This window comes from Balaenoptera acutorostrata, chromosome 3 (genome assembly GCF_949987535.1).
Source record: "Balaenoptera acutorostrata chromosome 3, mBalAcu1.1, whole genome shotgun sequence".
Lineage (NCBI taxonomy): Eukaryota > Metazoa > Chordata > Mammalia > Artiodactyla > Balaenopteridae > Balaenoptera > Balaenoptera acutorostrata.
The window spans coordinates 81,470,652-81,491,754 of NC_080066.1; the positions used below are offsets into that span (position 1 = coordinate 81,470,652).

At 37.7% G+C, this 21,103-nt stretch overlaps 2 protein-coding genes across 6 annotated transcripts in view; one reads left to right on the forward strand and one right to left on the reverse strand.

Moving 5' to 3' along the window:
- Positions 1-209: 209 nt before the first annotated feature.
- PIERCE2 (piercer of microtubule wall 2) lies at positions 210-6,917 on the reverse strand. Its single transcript, XM_007194917.3, has 2 exons — positions 6,525-6,917; positions 210-703 (listed from the first exon to the last, which is right to left on the reverse strand). The coding sequence occupies exons 1-2, from the start codon at positions 6,540-6,542 to the stop codon at positions 356-358; spliced, it is 366 nt and encodes a 121-aa protein (XP_007194979.1). The 5' UTR covers positions 6,543-6,917; the 3' UTR covers positions 210-355.
- A 28-nt stretch (positions 6,918-6,945) lies between these two features.
- The window catches only part of CCPG1 (cell cycle progression 1), a 49,922-nt gene continuing 35,764 nt past the window's right edge, over positions 6,946-21,103 (forward strand). For 4 of the 5 annotated variants that reach the window (XM_057543938.1, XM_007194921.3, XM_057543939.1 and 1 more), the window contains exon 1: positions 6,988-7,428. The gene's annotated coding sequence lies outside the window, so the exon portion shown is untranslated. Of the gene's footprint in view, positions 7,429-21,103 lie in introns of all 5 variants that reach the window. The other variant, XM_057543937.1, reaches the window with a different exon arrangement.

Consider the following 21,103-nt stretch of genomic DNA (forward strand, 5'->3'; position numbering starts at 1 on the left):
TCGTCAGAATCTTCCTTAATTCAGTTTTCAAAATTAGAGTTCCTGTGTTCCTTTGTCTTGATAAATATACTCAGTAGACAGTTGAGATCCTGAAAGCCTTTTGAAGCTTTTGGACTACATGAACTAAATAAAGCTAGGTATAATAAAATGCTTTCTACCTTTTATTCTATTTTGAACACATTTTTATTTAAGAAGTCACTGTCATTCAGTTATTGGTTGAAATGCTTTATTTCTTAAAGGTATTTTAAAAAAATTAATTCAAATCTTTTTATATTTCAAATTAGGTATCCTAGCCTTAGATTTAAAACTCATTTTTCCCAAGTATATTTTCTCTTTATTTAAGAGTAATATATTTTCATAGAGTGCGTTGAAAATTAGGAAAATCAAGCATTCTTGTTCTGTCAGGTGCAGTGTTTAGAGTGTTATTTTGATAAAATCCAGTAGCTCTGATATTGCTTGAAAATACTTGGTCCTTTGGAGTATAATAGCAGGGGAAAAACTGTGGCATGGGTAAAAATTCACCATAATTACTTGAATTAGTTTTATACATAATCATCTTAGGTCTTGATAGTGAGGTAGCTGTATGGAGTGTCTTTGGGTCCAACATACATGAAAACACAGGATTGCCAGGGTTCACACAAGGAGGCAGTTGTTCAGGTTTCATTTCTGTTTCTGAATTTGAAGCTGAAGTACTTTTCTTATCCTAAAAGATAAATGCATAAAATAATTCTCAATTATAAAGTTCTGAAAAAAACAGAATTATTTAAACTTAGCCCTAAGCCTTTCTTACCCCACTACTCACAAAAAGTGACTCGAAAAAGATCAAAGACAAATGTAAGATCTGACACCGTAAAACTCCTAGAAGAAAACATAGGGAAAAAGCTCCTTGGAGTTGGTCTTGGTAATTTTTTGGATATGACAACAAAAGTACAAGCAATAAATGCAAAAATCAATAAGTGTGACTACGTCAAACGAAAAAGCTTCTGCGCAGCACAAGAACAGCAGAAGGAAGAGGCAGCCTTGGAATGGGAGAAAGTATTTGCAAACCATACATCAGATAAGGGGTTAATTTCCAAAATATCTTTAGAACTCATACAATTCAACAGCAAAAAACCAAACAATATAATTAAATAATGGGCAGAGGATCTGAACAGACATTCTTCCCCAAGAAGACATACAGATGGCCAACAGGTACATGAAAAGATGTTCAACATCCCTAATCATCAGAGAAATGCAAATCTAATCCACGATGAGATATCAATCCACACCTGAAGAATGGCTATTATAAAGTTAAGAGAGAATAAGAGTTGGCGAGAATGTGGAGAAAAGGGAACCCTCATGCACTGTTGGTGGGAATGTAAATTGGTGCAGCCACTGTGGAAAACAGTATGGAGGTTCCTCAAAAAACTAAAAATACGGGACTTCCCTGGTGGCGCAGTGGTTATGCCAATGCAGGGGACGTGGGTTCGAGCCCTGGTCCGGGAAGACTGCACATGCCGTGGAGCAACGAAGCCCGTGCGCCACAACTACTGAGCCTGAGCTCTAGAGCCCGCGAGCCACAACTACTGAGCCCATGTGCCACAATTACTGAGGCCTGAGCACCTAGAGCCTGTGCTCTGCCACAAGAGAAGCCACCGCAATGAGAAGCCCGCGCACCACAACTAGAGAAAGCCCGCACGCAGCAATAAAGACCCAACGCAGCCAAAAATAAATAAATAAAATAAATAAATTAAAAAACAACCAAAAAAACTAAAAATAGAACCATCATATGATCCAGCAATTCCACTTCTGGGTATATATCCGAAGGAAATGAAATCACATCTTGAGGAGATATCTGTACTCCCATGTTCACTGCAGCATTCACAATAGCTAAGACATGGAAACAACCTAAGTATTCATCAACAGATGAATGGATGAAGAAATTTTGGTATATACACACACATACACAATGAAATATTATCAGCCATAAAAAAGGAAGGGATCCTGCTATTTGCAGCAACATGGATGGACCTTGAGAGCATTATGCTAAGTGAAGTCAGACAGAGAAAGACAAATACACTATGATCTCACATATATGTGGAATCTAAAAAAAAAAAAAAAAGTCAAACTCAGAGCAGGATGGTGGTTGCCAGGGGCTGGGGATGGGGAAAATAGAGAGATGTTGGTCAAAGGGTACAAACTAACAGTTATAAAGAAGAGTAAGTTCTAGGGATCTAACGTACAGTGTGGTGACTACAGTTAACAATACTGTATTATATAATTGAAAGTTGCTAAAAGAGTAGATGCTCTCACCATACCCACACACAAAAATTTGTAATTATGTGAGGTGATGGACATATTAACTAATCTTATTGTTAATCATTTCACAGTATATATGTATATGAAAGCATCATGTTGTACCTTAAACTTACACAATGTTATATGTCAGTTATACCTCAATAAAGCTGGAAAAACAATAGAGAAGAAAACAAAAACTTAGCCCCATCTACTCTCCTTTTGGGAGTCCTTTTCTCTGGAGGACATTGAAGAGTGCCCATTCAATTATATGTATCTGTACAGAGCAAACTTGTCAAAAGTATGTACAAGGTAGCTTTTTAAAATCCTGTACTAGAACTATGAGAATTTATAAACACGTGTAACTTATAGAGTAAGACTGCAATAGGTCATAGTTCGAAGAGGACGTACAGCTTAATTTTAGAGTGAAAAGGGAACAAGATAAACATTCAGGGATCTTAACCTTGTGGGGGATAGCCATTAAGCAAATAATTATACAACTGACTAATTATAATTGTAAGTGCTATGAAGAAAAAAAATTCAGGATGTTTATGAAGACATACAGGGGGTTCTAACCTAGTGTAAGGGCCTAGGAAGGCCATTCTGGTGAAGTGTCGCTGAATCTTAAGACTGGAAGGCAAGGAAGGAAAAGACAGAGGAGGGCACAAAGAAAAAGCATGGCCAAAGTGGAGTAAGTTAGAGTGAAAATGGCTGCAGATGAGAATAGAGGGGCAGGAGCCAGATCCTGAAGGGTCTGGTTGGCTGTGTGAAAAGTTTAGATCTTTATGGTAAAAGCAATGGAAAGCTGTTGAAGCGTTTTAAGGAGAAGCATGTCACGATGTAATATACTTTTTAGTAAGATTACTCTGGCTGCCGTCAGAGACTTGAATGGATGTGGAGAGGAGCTTCAGTATTCCATGTGACTGACGATGACGATTTATAGAAGAATGGTGGTGTAGAGAGACTAGTAAATAAATTTGAGACACATTTTGGAAGTAGAATTCATTGGACCTGGTGATTGATTGGATGTGGGTAGTGAGGAAAGAGGGACAGATCAAGAAAGACTCCCACATTTCTGGACAAACATTTGGGTAGATGGTGGTCCCATTTACTACAATTTAATATGTAATTAACATAGATAATAAATTTAATAAATATTTAAAATATACATAACTTAGCTATTTGGGGAGGGAGGGAGCAAGATATTAAAAAGAATGGGTACAAAAGTGCATATTGCTTTCTAGCAATGCATATAACATGCTTATCCTTAGTAAAGTCCATTCTATAAAAAACATCAAGCTTCAATAATGAAGGTGAAAGAATTCAAATGGAACAGACTATATGGACCTTGTTTATCACTCATTCAACAAATACTGAGTACCCACTGTGTACCAGGCATTGTTAGATGCTGGAAAAATAGTGATCAACAATCTAAAGTTCCTAGAACTTACATTTTGTTACATAGAAGACAAGCACATAGGAAACCAGCTCAATAATGTTGGGAAACTGGTTATTTAAAAAAAAAAGTAGGTCTTCACCTTCAAATATTAGGTGTCACCAGTTCTGGGTTCTGATGTTGCCAGTGATAATAGCTGCGTGACTTTGATGAAATTATTTTGCAAGGATTCAAATTCCTTGTCTATAAATATAAAACAAAGGAGATGGATTAGATAGTTTTTTTCTTTTTCTAATAGGATATAAGGGCTCTCCAAATGTAGCAATAGGAAAGTGATTTTCAGTTATTTGAAAAACATGAAGGAAGTGTATATTTACGTGTGATAAAGCTCTTAAAAATGATTCTGTGGTGTCCATGTAGGCAAAAAATTTTGGTAGTTAAAAAAACCCTCCAAATTTGGCAACTTCTGGAATACTTAAGATCTAAGTCCTTCCAGATCAGAAATTATATTATATCTAACCTCATAGAGATTGGCAGGGTACTGTAACTCTGACTTTTTAAGGTTGCATTAAATAGAAGGTTGTTTATATGCATTAAAATTCTTTTGCTTTGAAGACTCTATAGTAGATTCTTGTGATTCAGGAGGCTGAGACCCTTTAATAATTCTAAATCCTTAAAACTAGCAAGCATATAATCTCAGTTTCTCCAACTCTAAAACGGAGGAAAGAATATTGACCAAGTTGTTGTGTCAGGCTTAACTGAGGATCAAATTTGGGTCAGATTAATTTGGTTCCTCTTAGACTAACCCAGCTCACTGAATTCCTGGGTTATTCTACTTAATGTCTCTGCAAAGTTAAGTTCCCCACTGTCAGGAACCCATTTGTTTTGAAATCTTGAGTTCAAACCTGCAAATGTGAAGTATTTACTCCACTTTCTTTTATTTTGTTCAGATTTGAAGAAGTATAATAGAGTGTTGGAGGAGTAGCACAGGAAAGAACTTTGTGACCTAGATTCCAATCCTTTATCATCATTGCACCTTTGTTTTTATATTGTCTGTAAAATTGGTAAAAAAGGGGGAAAAAAATCACAACCTGCCATAGTTCCTGTGGTTGTGGAAATGAAAGAAAATCGGATATAAATGATATGCTGCTATATAAATGGAATCAATTTTTACCATTTCTTTTTTGCAGGTATACGTCAATGCATATGCATGATCTTCCAGAATTCAGTTCTGAAATTTACAGGTTAAGAAAACTTTACAGTAGTGTGCTACCATTTACTAACACTCATTATCTTGTAGGAAGCTGGCAAAGCTGGAAGTAGAACTCATCAGATCTTGTTTATTCTTTTTTGACACTGCTTATTAATTTGTTTTAAATATCAAGAGCACAGACATTGGAGAATAGTAAGTCACCAGAATCCTACGGCATTACAACAGGTCAGCTTTTCTCAAAATGTCTAGGTTCTCTCAGCACATGGAAGGCTTCTTAGGTGGAAGGTGCTGCCCTGTGACTTGTGAGAAAAAGTACCAACCCTAATTTACTTTATGGACACCAGTCTGGTTGCCCAGGGCAACCTCAGTCCCAGAGGTTGTGACTTTCAAATCACCTTCTGCAACTGGCTCTAAAATTCTGATCAACTTTGACTCAAAATGGAATACAGAAAACAGAATCTAGTCAAAATAGAAGACAAATTAGCTGAAAATTTTTGGTGGCATAATCTGTACCACACAATCTGTAAAAATTAGTGTCTACCGAAATCTTTTAGACCTCCAGGACAATTCACAAATGTTTACGGACTTGGAAACAAAATACCCCTTGCTTTTACTTTATGTCCTAGGCCCTCACTGCAACTTTCTTATTTGGGTTTCGACCTCTTCAAATCTGGTATTCTTAAAATGTAGAGTTCAAAACAGATACAATCAAAAACAAAACAGCCTAATATAAAGAATAATAAAAATATTACTTTAAATTCTCTTCTAGGTTATACATTGGGTCAGCAACTGTTACTGAAGGAGAAGAAGGTTAATGAAAATTATAAATGAATCTTTTAAAATCGATTAAGTCTAAAATTAGACTGTGCAAGTGCCTTGAAAAGAATGAAAATCTACAAATAGATGGTATTAACTTCCTTACTAATTTAATTTTCAGGCTCTCCTAGAATTAGAGAAAACCAGGCCACTTTGACTTTTCCAAGTCTTTTGTTATAAACACACATACATTTTTATAAAGATAAATAACAAGCTACAGAAATAATAAAAATGCCCATTATAGAAGCTGTAATTATAAAATTAAAAAAAATTTTTTTTTTTTTTTTTTGGTTTTGTGTCACAGTTGATGTTAACTACAGTAACACCAAAAGCAAAAAAAAACCCTGTAAGTCTAATTTTGAGGCACCCTTTTGTTTCTCCTCAGGCCCACCATCCTCCTTGTTCATGTTTTTCTTAATTTATCTTTTTCTGGCCACAATTAGGTGACAGAGAATTAAACCTTAACTTTCTACTGTTTCCATCAACAGTGAGTATAAATGCACCGTGTCCTTTTTTCCACTCATATCCTTTTTTGAACAAGACACAATGTAAACAGACGTCAAATTAACAAGGTACGTTTTTCTTGTTCAAAACCATCACGGCATTTTGCAATGGGGCATGAGTTGCATACCATCCCCAATCATCCTTATACCTTCATAGGCAATTCTGGCTTAATGCAATGCATGTTACATCTGTGTACCCCAGTGGTTGCCTACAACGGTGGTTGTTTTTGGAGGGTGGGGGTGGGTGGGAGTGTGGGGTGCCCCAAATTTATAGTAAAGAGTATCGACAGTCAAAAACATCCAGCCCTCTGCCCAAACCCACCCAGTCGTACTCGGTCATTCTCGATATCTTCTTTATTTTTTTCGGCGAACGCAGTCTTTTCCTGCAGCGGATGGCAAGGCCAGCGAGCGCCGACTTTTACTACGCCCAATTAAAGTAGCAAAGAGAAGGCGAACCGTCGGCTGGATGGATACGTGTAAACTAATCGGCCTAATCCGGGGAGCAGTCCTCCAGGGTGGAATCCTTCGGAGAGGCTGTAGCAGGCCGTCTCCACAGTAACCGGCAGCGGCGCCTCTGCAGTGCCGGGGCCCGGATGTTGTGAGGATCACGGCCGCGGGGCCCAGCTTCCTGCAGCCTGCCGGCGGCGGGCTGCGCTCCTCTTCGGGAGTCGTAGTTCTTCCCTCCGCCGCCGCCCGGTATAAGGCGCGGGCGGGACTACGAGTCCCGGCATGCGCCGCGGCGCCTCGCCGCCCTTCGCCTCCCGGCTGCGGACGCCTGCGAGCAGGTTGTTGTTTTTATGAGAGGCGTCACTGCTCTCGGAGCTGTGACCGCCGCCACCGCGACAGCTAACGCCGTCGGGCGGAGGTGGCGCTGCTCCTTCAGGTACGGCCCTGGGCGAGTTTGGACCCCAGGAGGAGAGTCCGGGCCGACTGTCGGGGTCCTGGCTCAGCCGCCTGGCGGAGGCGGTCGCGGGGTTTCCGCTGAAGGGGGGCTTGACCCTAGGCGCTCGGTGTTTGCGGCCGCCTGGGTGGCCTCCTCGGAAGGCGAGTCTGCATCCCCCGTGGCGGAGCCGGTCCGGTGGTCCTGCAGCCTCGGTTCCCTGCGTTGCAGACGCGAGCGGTGTGCCGGGAGTGTGGGGGAGCCGACAGCCCAGGGGACGCACCCGCCTTCCTCCGCTGGGCTGGCTTAAGGCTCTCCTCGGTCCTGATTGATGAGAATCCATATGGTAAGATGTTATGTGCGTCACCCCGCCGGGTTTTCAGCCGGCCGGTCTTTTTTTGGTGACGTTTGAGCCCCGTGATGCCAGGAAGAGAAAGATTAAATAATGTATTTGAGATTTCTGCTTGTGAGCCTGGCTGATAATGATCAAATCTCCCTGTCTATCCTTTTCCCCCTCCACCGGTCCCCTTCCTAATCGATAAGCCCTCCGTAGCAGCAGGTCACACCGTGCCTTCTACGCGTTACCGTTTATCTTTGTTTAACGAATCAACTTTTTGCCTTTGGGAGCGCCAATTTTAACAAACTCAGCCAATTAGGTACTTTGTTGAGTGGGTGAAATTTGCACTGTCTCAGTCTGGCTTTATTAAAAAATGGAATGGAGCCTTCTTGTAGCTAGAATAGGTAATTATTTTAGTACTGGGAATTTTAGGAGATTTGCCTCCTCAAATAAGGTCACATCTACTGGACGGTGCTTGAAATGTCATTATTAGCGCATCGTATCTTTGGCTTAACGTTTGAATCTTATTAGGCCCCACCTTTCTCAGGGGGGTATTTATCACACCTTGGACGCTAGTGTGAATGGTTTACTATACTTCCCTGAGCTGTGGTCATAAAGGGGAAGGGAAGGGAGAAAGTGAGGGTATTATTTTAATAAATAATTTCTAATCCTTTACCCAAACCTAAGGATGGGATTCTAATTAAAGAAGCTATTAAAAATCGCTCTCAAATAATATTTGAGGGTGTGGGAAATACTAGTTTTTAAATGAAAATAGGTTAGAAAGTAGTGTAATACTAATTTTGTTAACTAAACCATAGAACTAGAAGTGATTCGATGTCTATTAGAAATAAGACTCAAAGGAGTGTCATAGTTATAAAAGTGATTAGATGGTGAAACTACAAATTATTTTTTTCTTTATACTTTTTGGTATTTTCCAAATTTTCTATAGGAAAAAACCTTCATTTAAAAAAGACACAGGTGCAGCAATTCCAATTATATAGACTCTTTAAACAATTTTAAAAAGCAAATAACAACTACAAACAACATAGGCAGAGCCCCTGTTACTGCATCCACAGACTCTGTGAATAACAAGTTTAAATGTATATAAGTCAGTTGCTGAGAAGTGACAAGAAATGCATTGGTTGGACTGGAAAGGAAACAAAAAAATATTACAGTAATTCTTAGCATTTGTACATCTCGTCTTATTTTGATCTGTTTTCATTTTGTATAGTAAAATCAAGACAATTGCTTACTTTTCTTCAATTAAGGGAGTGCAATCTTTATTATTACTGTAACTCAAGGTGACAAAGCATGGGCATATTAATCTGAAAAGATCTGGGATGTAGCAGGATTTTTCATTATTTGTAAACATTTGCCAGTGGAAATAAAGAAGTTAAACATTATTATAAAATGGGGGCTTTAAGCTTGTTTTCATCAAGTCATTTTAAGTATCAATACTATGTTTAATGTGCCTGATATTTTGGATTATGTTTTTGTTTCATTTTCTATTATGGATATGTTGGATATGGTTGGGTAAGTAGCATATTTAGCCCACATTTTGTTTTCTGTCATAAAGAAAGGGCCACATTGTTCTTTGATAGGAATAGTCTATGTATTTTTGCAGTTATCAGTCTTGAAAAAATGGGGTTTACCTCAATTCCAGGTGTCCATTAACTCAATAAAATAGCCATTCTGAAGCTTTGTTTTTGTTTTTATTTTTTTGCTTTTTTGTTTTTTAAGCTGTAGAAGTCATACTTTGTTTTCTTAGGTTCTTTTCTTTGGAGCATTGCTTCTCTCCCCAAATTTCAGTTTCTTTTCAATAGTTTCTATTGTTTTATTTTGTGTATTTTGTGCCCTTTGTTGGCTCAATATCTCACTAAAAATTTGGGTTCATTTACAGGGCATAAGAAACATTCATAATTACTTAACATGTCTGATTTACTAACTGGTTCCACAGTATTGTCTAGGTTGTGTAATTGTATTTTATCCAAGTTAAATATTTAAAAAATCAGGTGAGTTTGAACTGAGATCTTAGAAGTAGTAGTTTCTGACATGTAAAGAATATGGACACAGTGCAAGGCCTCTTAAGCCCAGGGTATTTTAAAACAAAATGCAGACTCATCTAACAATGCAGAACTACTAGAGGCTGAATTGTTTTTGTGTTTGTGAGTGGTTAGGATGAGGAAGTTGCCATATTGTAGGTGATAACTTATATTTTCAAGAATTTTCTTATTGGGAGTTGTGCAGTTTTTGTTTTGTTTTTAAATTTATTTGTAAAAATTTGTTATACAGTTTTTAAAGGTTACTTTCCATTTACAATTATTACAAAATATTGGCTCTATTTTCCATGTTGTACAGTACATCCTTGAGCCTATCTTACACCCAGTAGTTTGTACCTCCCACTCCCCTACCCTGTATCGCCCCCCCCCCCAACCACTAGTTTGTTCTCTATATCTGTAAGTCTGCTTCTTTTTTTGTTATATTCACTAGTTTGTTGTATTGTTTATGTTCCACATATAAGTGATATCATACCATGTTTGTCTGTCTGGCAGTTCTGCAGTTTTGACTAAATTAAAACAGTTAAAAAAAAATGAGTTGGTTTAAAAGGTTATGTTTGATGTATTGCACCAGATAGACTTGAAAATAAAAATCTCAGTTTGAGTTCTAAGGTGAAATTTATAATATGGGGAGGATTGCAACTAACTCATAGAGGATTTTTTTTCCAAGGGGTGTTTAAGGTGTGGAAACCTGCTTAAGGGCTTATAGAGTTTTCTGAAGGAAGTATTAGCAAGGAAGTATTAGTATTAGCAGGAAGTCCGAAATCTAATTTTTCTTCAGTATTTGTCCATAAAGCACTTTCCTAAAACCTTATTTCTGGTTCATGTTGCCAGCATGATGAAATGTGAAAAAAGAATTGGATTGGGAGTCAGGACGTTTAATGATGTTGACAGATAACTTAACTTATGAGCCTCTATTGTTTCAATTTGTACATTATAAATAACAGCCATTGCCATACTTCATGGGGTATTTGTGAAGATCAAATCAGGTATAAAAAGTCGTATCACTTTGTAAGTGGCAGAGTGATCTACTCATGCAAAGTATTATTGGCCTGTGTAAGTAACATTTACATAAAGCATATTATACATTTGAAGTGTGATGACTTAATGTGATATATACTTTTGGACTGAGAAGTTTGATGGAAAAAAGTCAAATGGGATCTTCATTTGATTTTTTTGATAGTGCTTTTTGCCTTTTACTAGGTTGAAGGGAACCTGGCCCCTTTCCTGACTGTGACTTTGTACTCTGCTGCATTAAAGGTTCTGAAATTGCAGTGTGGTTTTATGGTTCGGCCTTTAATTTCGGTTTTGATTTGTTTTAGTTGCACATCTAAAGTATAAGGAAGATCATCAGTGTAACTTAACAGTAGGAAGTGGATGTTGTTTTTAATGTTCTAAAACGGTACTTTGAGTTGATTTCATGAACAGTGAGCCTACACTGAATGTCAAATTCCAGGTTCTCCCAGAGATACATTACATGTGTAAGCATTTGTCTTTCAGGGAAAGAGAGTTTAGAGCTTAGACACTCCTTCTGGGGAAGTCAGCCCTATCTGTATTACATACAGCATCTGCCCCTTGAGATTAACTTCAAGTTGGGTTGACATATAGAACATTCAAGTAAAAAAGTCTTTTAGAAACTTATAAAACAATTCTGAGGACTTTATGAGAGCAAATATAAGTGAAAGTAAAAGACAAAGAAACATATATCATGGGTTGGTAATGACTGCTTCTATACTTGATTAGTTGATAAATCAAATAACATCTTTACTAACATTTTATCTAATATTACTACTAGAAAGTAACAATGGATGTGTACTTAATTGTCTATTATGTACTTTAAAAAATGGAAAACAGAATAAAAATATATAGAATCCCTTTGTTTTCCATCTCTCTGGCTTTTTTCCCAAATGAAAAGTAGAAGAGAGTTGCAAAAAAAAAATTAGGACAAATTATCCTTTTGTGGAAAGTATATTTAAGATAAACAAAAAATATATGATGAATACATATATTTTAACAAGTAAAATCATTAAAAAAATTTTTTTTGAGAGTAGAAGAAAAAAACATCAAGCTAGATCCCAGTAGTTTTACTTATCTCTGAAAGGGGAGAGGAGCCAACAGGGGCTTGCAGTGCCCAAGTGAGGGCTGTATGGCGCCTAGTCAAGCTTCTAGATTTACTACTGGCTCTTTCAGGCTTTTACAAAATTAAGATGTAACAATCCTGGAAAGTCAGGATTCTTTTCAGAATGGGAACACCTGGTGAAAAGGTGATTTCCATACTAACAGGTATCTTAATTTCCCCCCAGCATTTTGAATTTATATGGTTTACTACTTTGTTGCAAACTTTTAATCAAAGGTGTAGCTTCTTTTAGATGGAGGCAAAAAGGGGTACTTTTATCTTCAAATATGGCAGTAGTTGCTTTTGTTTCCCCATTTGAAGGATGTTACGTCATAAACGAAATCTTGTGAAGAAATTGTGTATTGACTCACTTCTTGCAGAATTTGTTTTCTAAATCAAAAAGTTAATTTACTGTATGTAATAGTATTGCTGCCTCTTTCTGGTCATGGATAAAGTGAAATTACTACTATTGGAGATTTTTTTCCGGATACCTATCTTTAGCGATAGATATCAGTGTTTAAATGAAATTCCACTCCATTAAAACTAGGAAAGCCTGTTTGCTATGGAGAGGTTATCTTTGAATCCACTTAGAAGATGCATATAACCAAGAGGACAGCCATTGGACCCACGTCTTGATGCCGTAATTACTACACTGTGGACTCTTCACATCCCTGGGTTATGCTCTCTTTTCTCTAGCATCAGTTTTCTACAGTACACTTCTGATACCTCAGATATAAACGTTTTAATATGATTCCGTTTAGTCCTTTAATTTGTTCTGAAGAGACTGGTCATCCAGAAGATTATTGGATTTGTGTCAGTCATTCATTTACTTAATACTGGGTTTGTCTTTTCATTTAAGAAAATGTATATTTTTTTCCTGCTGATTATGAAGGTAATAAATAGCTCACTGAAATTTAGCAGACATAATACGTGTAATTTTAGTTTTTTTAGATTTGAAAGATACTCTTTAAAATTTTAATTAGACTAATGCATATAAATTAATATCAATAGGGTTTATTATACATATCATTTTCTGACTTGCTTTTTTCACAGAATATATTATTGATATCTTTCCATGTCAGGATATGTTGATCTATTTTAAATTTTTAATGGCTGCATTAATAATAGATATTATACATTTTAATTTTAATAAACTCACTCTTGATAGACATTTCACTTTCTAATTTTGTATTATAAAAATTCAACCGTTCTTACACACATGTATATGTATTTTCATATTCATGTGAGTATTTCTACCAGATAAATTCCTAGAAATGAGGTGGATAGGAAATGAAATAGAGATAATAGGTCACAGGGTATCAGCCTGTAAAATTTTGTTATTACAAAATTACTCAAATGATAATAACTATGCATTTTTACTGTTTACAGTGCCTATTTTTCTGTATCTAACCTACTAACCTGTTTAATCTTTGTTGATCGCTTAGGCATTAAAATAATCTTGCTTCTCTTTGTGTATCTTTCGTAGTAGGGTTGAGCATTTTTTTCCTTATAAGCCATTTTAATATCTTCTATAAATTGCTTACTCATATTCCTTGATAAATTTTCTATTCAATTTTTTAACCTTTTTCTTACTCATTTATTGGTGTACTTTAAATGTTTTGAAAACTCTGTTATATATGTCACAGGTATTCTCAGTATATCATTCTTTTATGACTTTTGGCAAACAAGTTTATGATTTTTATATAATAAAAAGCTTTTCCTTTACAATTTCCAGGTTTTGTGTAAAGCTTAGAAAAAAGATCATCTTTACCCCAGGATTGTAAAACTTTTCTGTTTTGTTTGAGTCTTTTTGTGTGTGTGTGTGGTTTTATTTTATATGTTTAAATCTCTGGGCTGTATTTTTACCAGGTGGTCTTAAGGTTTTATGAAGCCTTATCTTAATAATGCCGAACTTTCACAAGGCAAACGTGACAGATGACATCAATCCGAAAGTCTTTTGCAACACCACATTTATGATGTTTAGTGCAGAGTATGATTCCTGAGTGATGCAATTTGTCAAAAAACTGATTTTTTCCCCCTTTGGGAGGTAGGAGGGGAAGGACAATGAAATTTACTGTCTTTTTAAATTCAGAAGCGTTTTATGTGAAAGTGGCTCTTATCTTTTGCATCTCTTTCATTCTCTACCTTTCACACCAACCATAGAAAGGCTCTGCTGTTTTGAGCATCCAGAATGGCAGCCAGCACTTTAGTTCCATATTCAGAATTGCCTGTCAGATCATTTGTCTCTTGATGCTGTTTGGAAGCAATTTAGTTTGGCCTGGGCTTAGTGAAAATATGTTGCAGGATTTATCTGCTATAACAGTTAAAAAGCCATACAAAAACTTACTCTTTTTCAAATAAAGAGTTTACGTGACCATTCTAGCCAATAAGCCTTGGAATCAACTTCCCTAGGGTGGTCTTTTTTTTTTTCCCACAGCACAAAGGCCTAGTGGGTACTAGGCACTCCTAGGCTAGGCTTAATTATTGCCAGAGTTTGGAGACTGAAATAAGGTTGACATTGTAGATGAAAAAAAAAGTATAAGCTGAGCCTTCACTTAAGATGAGACTATTTGGAAAAAAGAAAGCAACACAGTGAAAGGTTCTTCCCCCAACACAATGAACAGGATTGAAGACCCTTTAATTCCCCAAAGAGATACAGTTCTCACCATTTACTACAGAAGTGTTTGTCACAATACTTTTTAAAATGTAAATTTGTGCCAAATTACCATAAAGCATGGTGACAGTAACAGTTTTAGATACTTACTTAGACAGAAAATCTTAGAATTTCTTAAGCTTTTCTGTTTCAACCCCTTCATTGTGGTGCTTAGTGATTTTAGTGGCCCTAGCTCCCTTTTGAAAATAGGCAGGAATAAAAAAAATTCATAATTGTGGTACATTTAAAAGAGGCAAGCTTAAGGGTGGAGCTAGACCTGAAATTAGACCTGTAGCTCATAACTATTTCTGATCCTTTAATTCCTGATCTGAGTAAAAATGCTTGTATGTCCTTTTCTATAGATAAAATAGAATATTAAGCGATTAAAGATGAGAGATTATTATGTATGTATTGTATGACTTCTGACTAGTAGAGAGCAGTTAAAGTTTTTGTGCTGTTATAAAGACATTGAAAATTAAATTGGAACTCCTTATCAAAAGCGTTGAACTTAACACTAACTAGTAAAGTAACTCATGGATAAAAGTAATAGAAGCTGCTATTAGGCAAGCTATGCTAAGAAGTACAGAAGTTATGCTAAGAAATAAGAAATAAATGCTGTACATTCAGGGAAAGGAGAGATCAGTTTGTCAGAAACATGAAGGAAAACTTCATGGAGGAGACTGAGCCTTAAAGATGGAAATCAGAAGAAAGGAAAAGAGGAAAGCATTCCAGGAAGTGTGACTTGAGTAAGTGAAGACGTGGAGGTGGGGCTGTGCTCCTCTACTTGTAGCAAGTAGATTACTTTGATCAGATGAAATAGTTCTGGAGGAGAGAACTAATAGATTGCAAGCTAGGCTAGAGCCAGGTAGTGGAAGCATTTGGATGTCCCCCTAAGAAGTTTGACTTTATTGTACAGAATACTTATTCTCGAGGTCATGGGGAGACTTTTGCACGGGAAGTTTAAAAAAAAAAAAATTTCTAGCATTTGGAATAAGTATTGCATGTAACCTGCAGTCAGTTTCATTGTTGCCTGTATGTAAATGTTCAGGGTGGTTGTGTGTGTTTAGGGAGGGACCAAGTGAAGAGTTGCAAAATGGCACTGTAAAAAGTGGTGAGTACCATTGTAATTAAAACAGCCTTGTTTTGGTGCTGGAATATAGATCATTGGAACAGAATGGAGACTACAGAAACTGATTCATAAATGTATGGGACTTTATGTGACAGATTCATAAATGTATGGGACTTTATGTGACAGAGAGTGGCATTTTAAATCATAGAAAAAATATGGAATATTTAATAATTGACATAATTTCTGCCTCACACTAAAAGGGAGAAAACCCAGATTCACAGATTAAATAGCTAAATGTAAAAGCCAAAACTCTGAAAAAGTATTAGTAGAAAATATAGGAGAAAAATTTACAATCTTGAGAGTAGGAAAGACTTTCTAAAGCAAGGTGTAAAATACAGGCTATAAAAAACACCTTATTGGGGCTTCCCTGGTGGCGCAGTGGTTGAGAATCCGCCTGCCAATGCGGGGGGACATGGGTTCGAGCCCTGGTCCCGGAGGATCCCACATGCCGCAGAGCAGCTGGGCCCGTGAGCCACAATTACTGAGCCTGTGCGTCTGGAGCCTGTGCTCTGCAACAAGAGAGGCCGCGATAGTGAGAGGCCCGCGCACTGCGATGAAGAGTGGCCCCCACTTGCCACAACTGGAGAAAGCCCTCGCACAGAAACGAAGACCCAACACAGCCATAAATAAATAAATAAATAAAAGTTAAAAGAGATAAGCAAAAACATTAAAAAAAACAAAAACAAAAACACCTTATTCTCCATCCTCAACATTTGACTGCATAAAATTTAAAGACATCTATGATAGAAGATATTTTTTTAAATTGAAGCATGCTAGAAAAAAATATTTGCAGTAGGTTTAGCAGTGAACTCATTCATGACCCAGTTTATGAAGAACTTCTGAAAATCAAAAAAGGCAGCCCAATAGGAAAGTGAACATGAGAACATTAGATAATTCATGGGAAATGAAATAAGGATAGCCAATAAACATAGGGAAAGATGCACAACCCCACTGAGTAATCTGGGAAATGCAGATTGAAATAGGAGATTTACTTTTTTTTTGCTCATGACATGATCAGAAATTAAAGATGGTTACTTTTTTGGTGAGGTTGTGGAGAAATAGGTACCTTCGTATGTTGGTGGGAGGTCTTCCCTAACAACCTTATTTAAAATTCTGATCCCCACCCTCTACTCCCTGCATTCAGTTTTCCGCCTTTTTGCTTTATTTTTCTCCACAGTCCTTGCCACCAACTAACTTAACTACATCTTCTGCTTGTTTATTTCTGTAGGGTTGTTATTGGACAAAAAAAATAGAATATAAGGGACATTTAAAAAGTTTTTTTTAGTTGGGATCTTGAGTCCTCTTTCCTTTATCCAACAGTCTGGTTTAAAGCAGGCATTTTCATATCCTCTTGGGGATATGAAAGTTCCAGAACCTCTGAAAAGCATGATAGAAATAGGTTCTTGAAAGCTGTCTAGACTTACTGACTCATCTTTGATCACATTTACAGTACAGCAGCACTTTTGGGACCTTTGTTTGGTCACACCCCATTGGTTGGCTTACATCAGAATTGTAGACATGTGGGAGAATAATGCCCCCATTCTTCTCCATCGTGTCTGATTCTAGAAGATACAGTAATGGAAACCGTACCTTTTCCATAGTAAAATGTAGCTACTCAGGAATGATGAGAGGCACCATCATATCAGGTAATATTCACTCCAGTTGTACTTTATGAGGTAAAATTAATATTGTTGCTCTGTTATTAGTTTTTTTTTTTTAAATTATTTATTTATTTATTTATTTATGGCTGTGTTGGGTCTTCGTTTCTGTGCGAGGGCTTTCTCTAGTTGCGGCAAGTGGGGGCCACTCTTCATCGCGGTGCGCGGGCCTCTCACCATCGCGGCCTCTCTTGTTGCGGAGCACAGGCTCCAGACGCGCAGGCTCAGTAATTGTGGCTCATGGGCCCAGTTGCTCCGCGGCATGTGGGATTTTCCCAGACCAGGGCTCGAACCCGTGTCCCCTGCATTGGCAGACAGACTCTCAACCACTGCGCCACCAGGGAAGCCCGTGTTATTAGTTTTGAAAGCTGCCACCTTAAGTGTTTTAAAATTACACCTTTGGTCTGTATCTCTCCCCTAAATTCAGTCTCCAGCTGCCTACTTGACGTTTCAACTTGGATGTGATAATAGCTGTCTCAAATTTAATATGTCCTCGACGAGTTTACCAATTTTCCTTTCATAACCTGCTGTTTTTGAAGTCTTCCAGTCTCAATGGCCATTCCATTCTTGTATTTACTTAGGACAGGGGTCATCCCTCATACCTCGTATTCAGTACGTCGGGAAGCCCAGTTGGTTATACCTTCAAAATATATGTATAATTTGCCCACTTCTTACTGTCTTTGCTACCACCCTGGTCCAAAGCACCATCATCTCACCTGGATTACTGCAGTAGCTTTGCAAATGGTCTTCCTGCTTCTGCCTTTGCCCCCTTCACAGTGCTGTCTCAGTAGGGCAACCAGGGTGATCTTTCTATTCCTTTCCTCAAAATTCTTCTGTGACTTTTAGTTTCACTCAGAGTAAAAAGTCTTAGGATCTGTAAGGCCCTACATCATTTCTCTCCCACTCCATTATCTCTCTGTCCTCATCTCTTCCCACTTCCCTGGTAGCCCACTCCTCTCCAACCACACAGGCCTCCTTGCTGTTTCTCATAGATATGGGCTTGGTTCCAACTTTGTACCTACTGTTCCTTTGGTCTGAAACACTCTTTACCCAGTTAACTGCACGATGATTCACTCGCTCATTCAAGTCTTTGCTCAAATATACCTTAAGGAAGCTTTCACTGATCATCCTTTTTGAAATTAAGCCTCTCCAACCCAGCATTTTCTATTCTCTTTTCCCATGCTTTCTCTGTAGTAGGAAATATACCATCAAATACACAGTGTATTCTACCAGGTAATGTTGTTTATTGGATGACTCCAGTGTGAAAGATGAAGTGCATAGGAAAAGTGAGATGATTTTTTTTTTTCCTTTGGCCACGCCGTGCAGCATGTGGGATCTTAGCTCCCCAACCAGGGATCGAACCCATGCCCCCTACATGGAAGCATGGAGTCTTAACCACTGGACCGCCAGGGAAGTCCCAGAAAATTGAGATGAGTTTAATTCAGACTATTGCAATAGGAATATCTCATTAATGAACCGAGGAGTCTTATAGAGGCAAGTAAACAAGGGACTCAGGATGGGTGGAAGTGAGTCTTACCTGGGATTTTTTGAGGGCAGGTTGGTCCTTTGCAGTTAGCTATCTGTCAGAACACAAAACAGGATGGGGAAATTTCTCAACCTTCCTTGCTTTGCTGGAGCACAGGGCTCAGATGAAGTTCAACCTAGTCAATTACTGATAGCATTTAAGCTCCAGGAAGGCAAGACTCTTATTTGTTTTGTACATTGGTATATTTTCAGTATCTTGCATGTGCTAAGAACTCAATAAATATTGAATGAACAGATGGATAAAGGAGTGAATTAAAAATGGTACTAACTATAGGCCCATTTGCTGGAGAGTGTGATTATACTAGTGTAGTATAATCCTTCTACCTTAAGTAACTTCATAAATGAGATACGAACATCCATGTAATAAATTTACATCCTAATATGACTAATATGTGCTTTATTCTATGTAGAAACCGTATGTTTGTAATGCTTAGTGTCAAATTCTCTTCCATAGAGTTCTATGAATAAAATCTTACATGTTGTGAAGAAATGTTCCATAGGATTTCTTAGGAAGTGAGAATCAATTTAAATGATTTGTCTCTGTTCTAGAGGCTATTATTATAGGATTTTGGAGTTTATCTTGAAGGCACTGGAGACCAATTTTAAGTGATTAAGTGATCAGATTTATGTGTTAGGATAAACAGAGTAGGGACAGCATTGGGAAGGAGTGACTGGAGGGGTATTTGAAACTGCAGGCAGAGATCTCTTAGAGAGCTGTCACTGTAATAGAAGTGGGAAATGATGAAGTTGGGATAGGAAGTGGATAAGGATTTAGACCTGATTGGATTTTTGGGTCAAGGCAAGTTTTAGTTATCCCAAATGTAGTTATCCTAAATCTAGGATTTTTGACCTGATGTTTGGTGGGTTATGCTTGCAGCCAGATTATTTTTGGCTGATGCTATTCTCTGAGATGATAGAAACAGGAAGAGCAGCAGGAAGATGATCTTAGTTTTGTAGATGCTTTATTTGAAAGGCCTGAGAAACCTACTAGTGATCATCCAAAAAGCAATGGGGAAATATATGACTGGAGATTGGGGTAAAGAAGCTACCCCGAGGAATAAAACGAAGCCTGAGTCTAGAAAAGGGCTTCAAGTTTATCATCTTCGTAAAGTACCCTTAGCTTTATAACTTTGTATGATTTTTTATGCCTTTGTAACTTTCCCATAAACTCTGCTTATTTCTAAGTTACTATTAGTAAAGCCCTCAAAATGGAACAGGTTTTTGCATTTACCTTTGGTCAAAATAATGGGGAGAGGAACCTCATGGATTCCTCCAGAATTCTGAGTTCCTTGAGGAACAATTTAGAAGTGTGTCACTAACTGCATCATCACCCAGAAATGTTTACCTTTTTTCTTTATTGAGTGCTTAATATGTGTTACCAGTCAAGTAAACAAGCAATTACAGCACAGTGTTCTATTTTAAGTAGTAGATTAGGGAATATACTAGTCTTTAGGGATGGGGTCAGGGAATGGTTCACAAAGTGATGCGTTAGCTGAGATAGAAGAGTGGGCACAGGAGTTTGGGTAGACGTAAGGAGGTGAGGAACTGAGATCAGAATATGCAAAGCCCCTGAATTAAGAGAAAGCTAAGCTTTTTAGCGGAATTGAAAAGGTGGAGGGGAGAGGGAGGGGATGGAGGGAGAGAGGATGAGATGCTAGAGGCAAAACACTTGATATTTAAGGCCTGTGGGCATTATCCTGAAGACAGTATGAAAATCTTAACATTTTTAAGGAATGACAAAATATTACCATTTTAGGAAGATAACTGGCTATAGTGGGGAAGTTCAAATACAGAGGCAGCTTTCAGAGTCAATGTGTCTAGGATGGGACTCAGAAATTTACTTTTTAAAATTTTGATTTAATTTCAGTGCACCCAACTTTTTGAAAACACCTGAATTAAGAGGGTTCTTTAGTAGGGCTGTGAATTTTGCTTACCAAACTCTTACTGTGGTGTTATGGCCAGTAGGGGAATCTTTTTTTCCTCATTTGGGCTAGATGTCAAGCTGTTCTTCCTCCAGGGCAAGTAAACAAAGAATTAAACTGGGATCTGATTAAAGTGGGCTCCTTGATTTGAGAAATTCAAATATGATAAAGTCCCAGTTTAGCAATGTATGTAACTTTCTTTTGAAATCTTGTCTTTATCTCCAGAGCAATTAGAGTTCTTGATTGGAAAACAAAAGCTGGGGACTATCTATTTAAAAGAACTGTTGAAATGGAAATTACCTAAATAAGGGTAGGAGATATATACCCATTAAATATCCCTGATCAGGTCTTGTATCCCAGGAGTTTTGGAAGGTTATGTAAGTCTGGGGGTGAGCTGGAGCAGCAGTGAGAATGTGGGCTGCTAGAGGAGGTTAGGAACTGGGGGTTTGCAAAGGGAAGAGGAGCTTTCACGTGGTGAAGAATGATTGCTTTTTTTTAGGCCAATTTTCCTTTTTTTTTAAAAAAAATTATTTATTTATTTTTGACTGCTTTGGGTCTTGTTGCGGCGCACAGGCCTTTTCTGGTTGCAGCGAGTGGGGGCTAC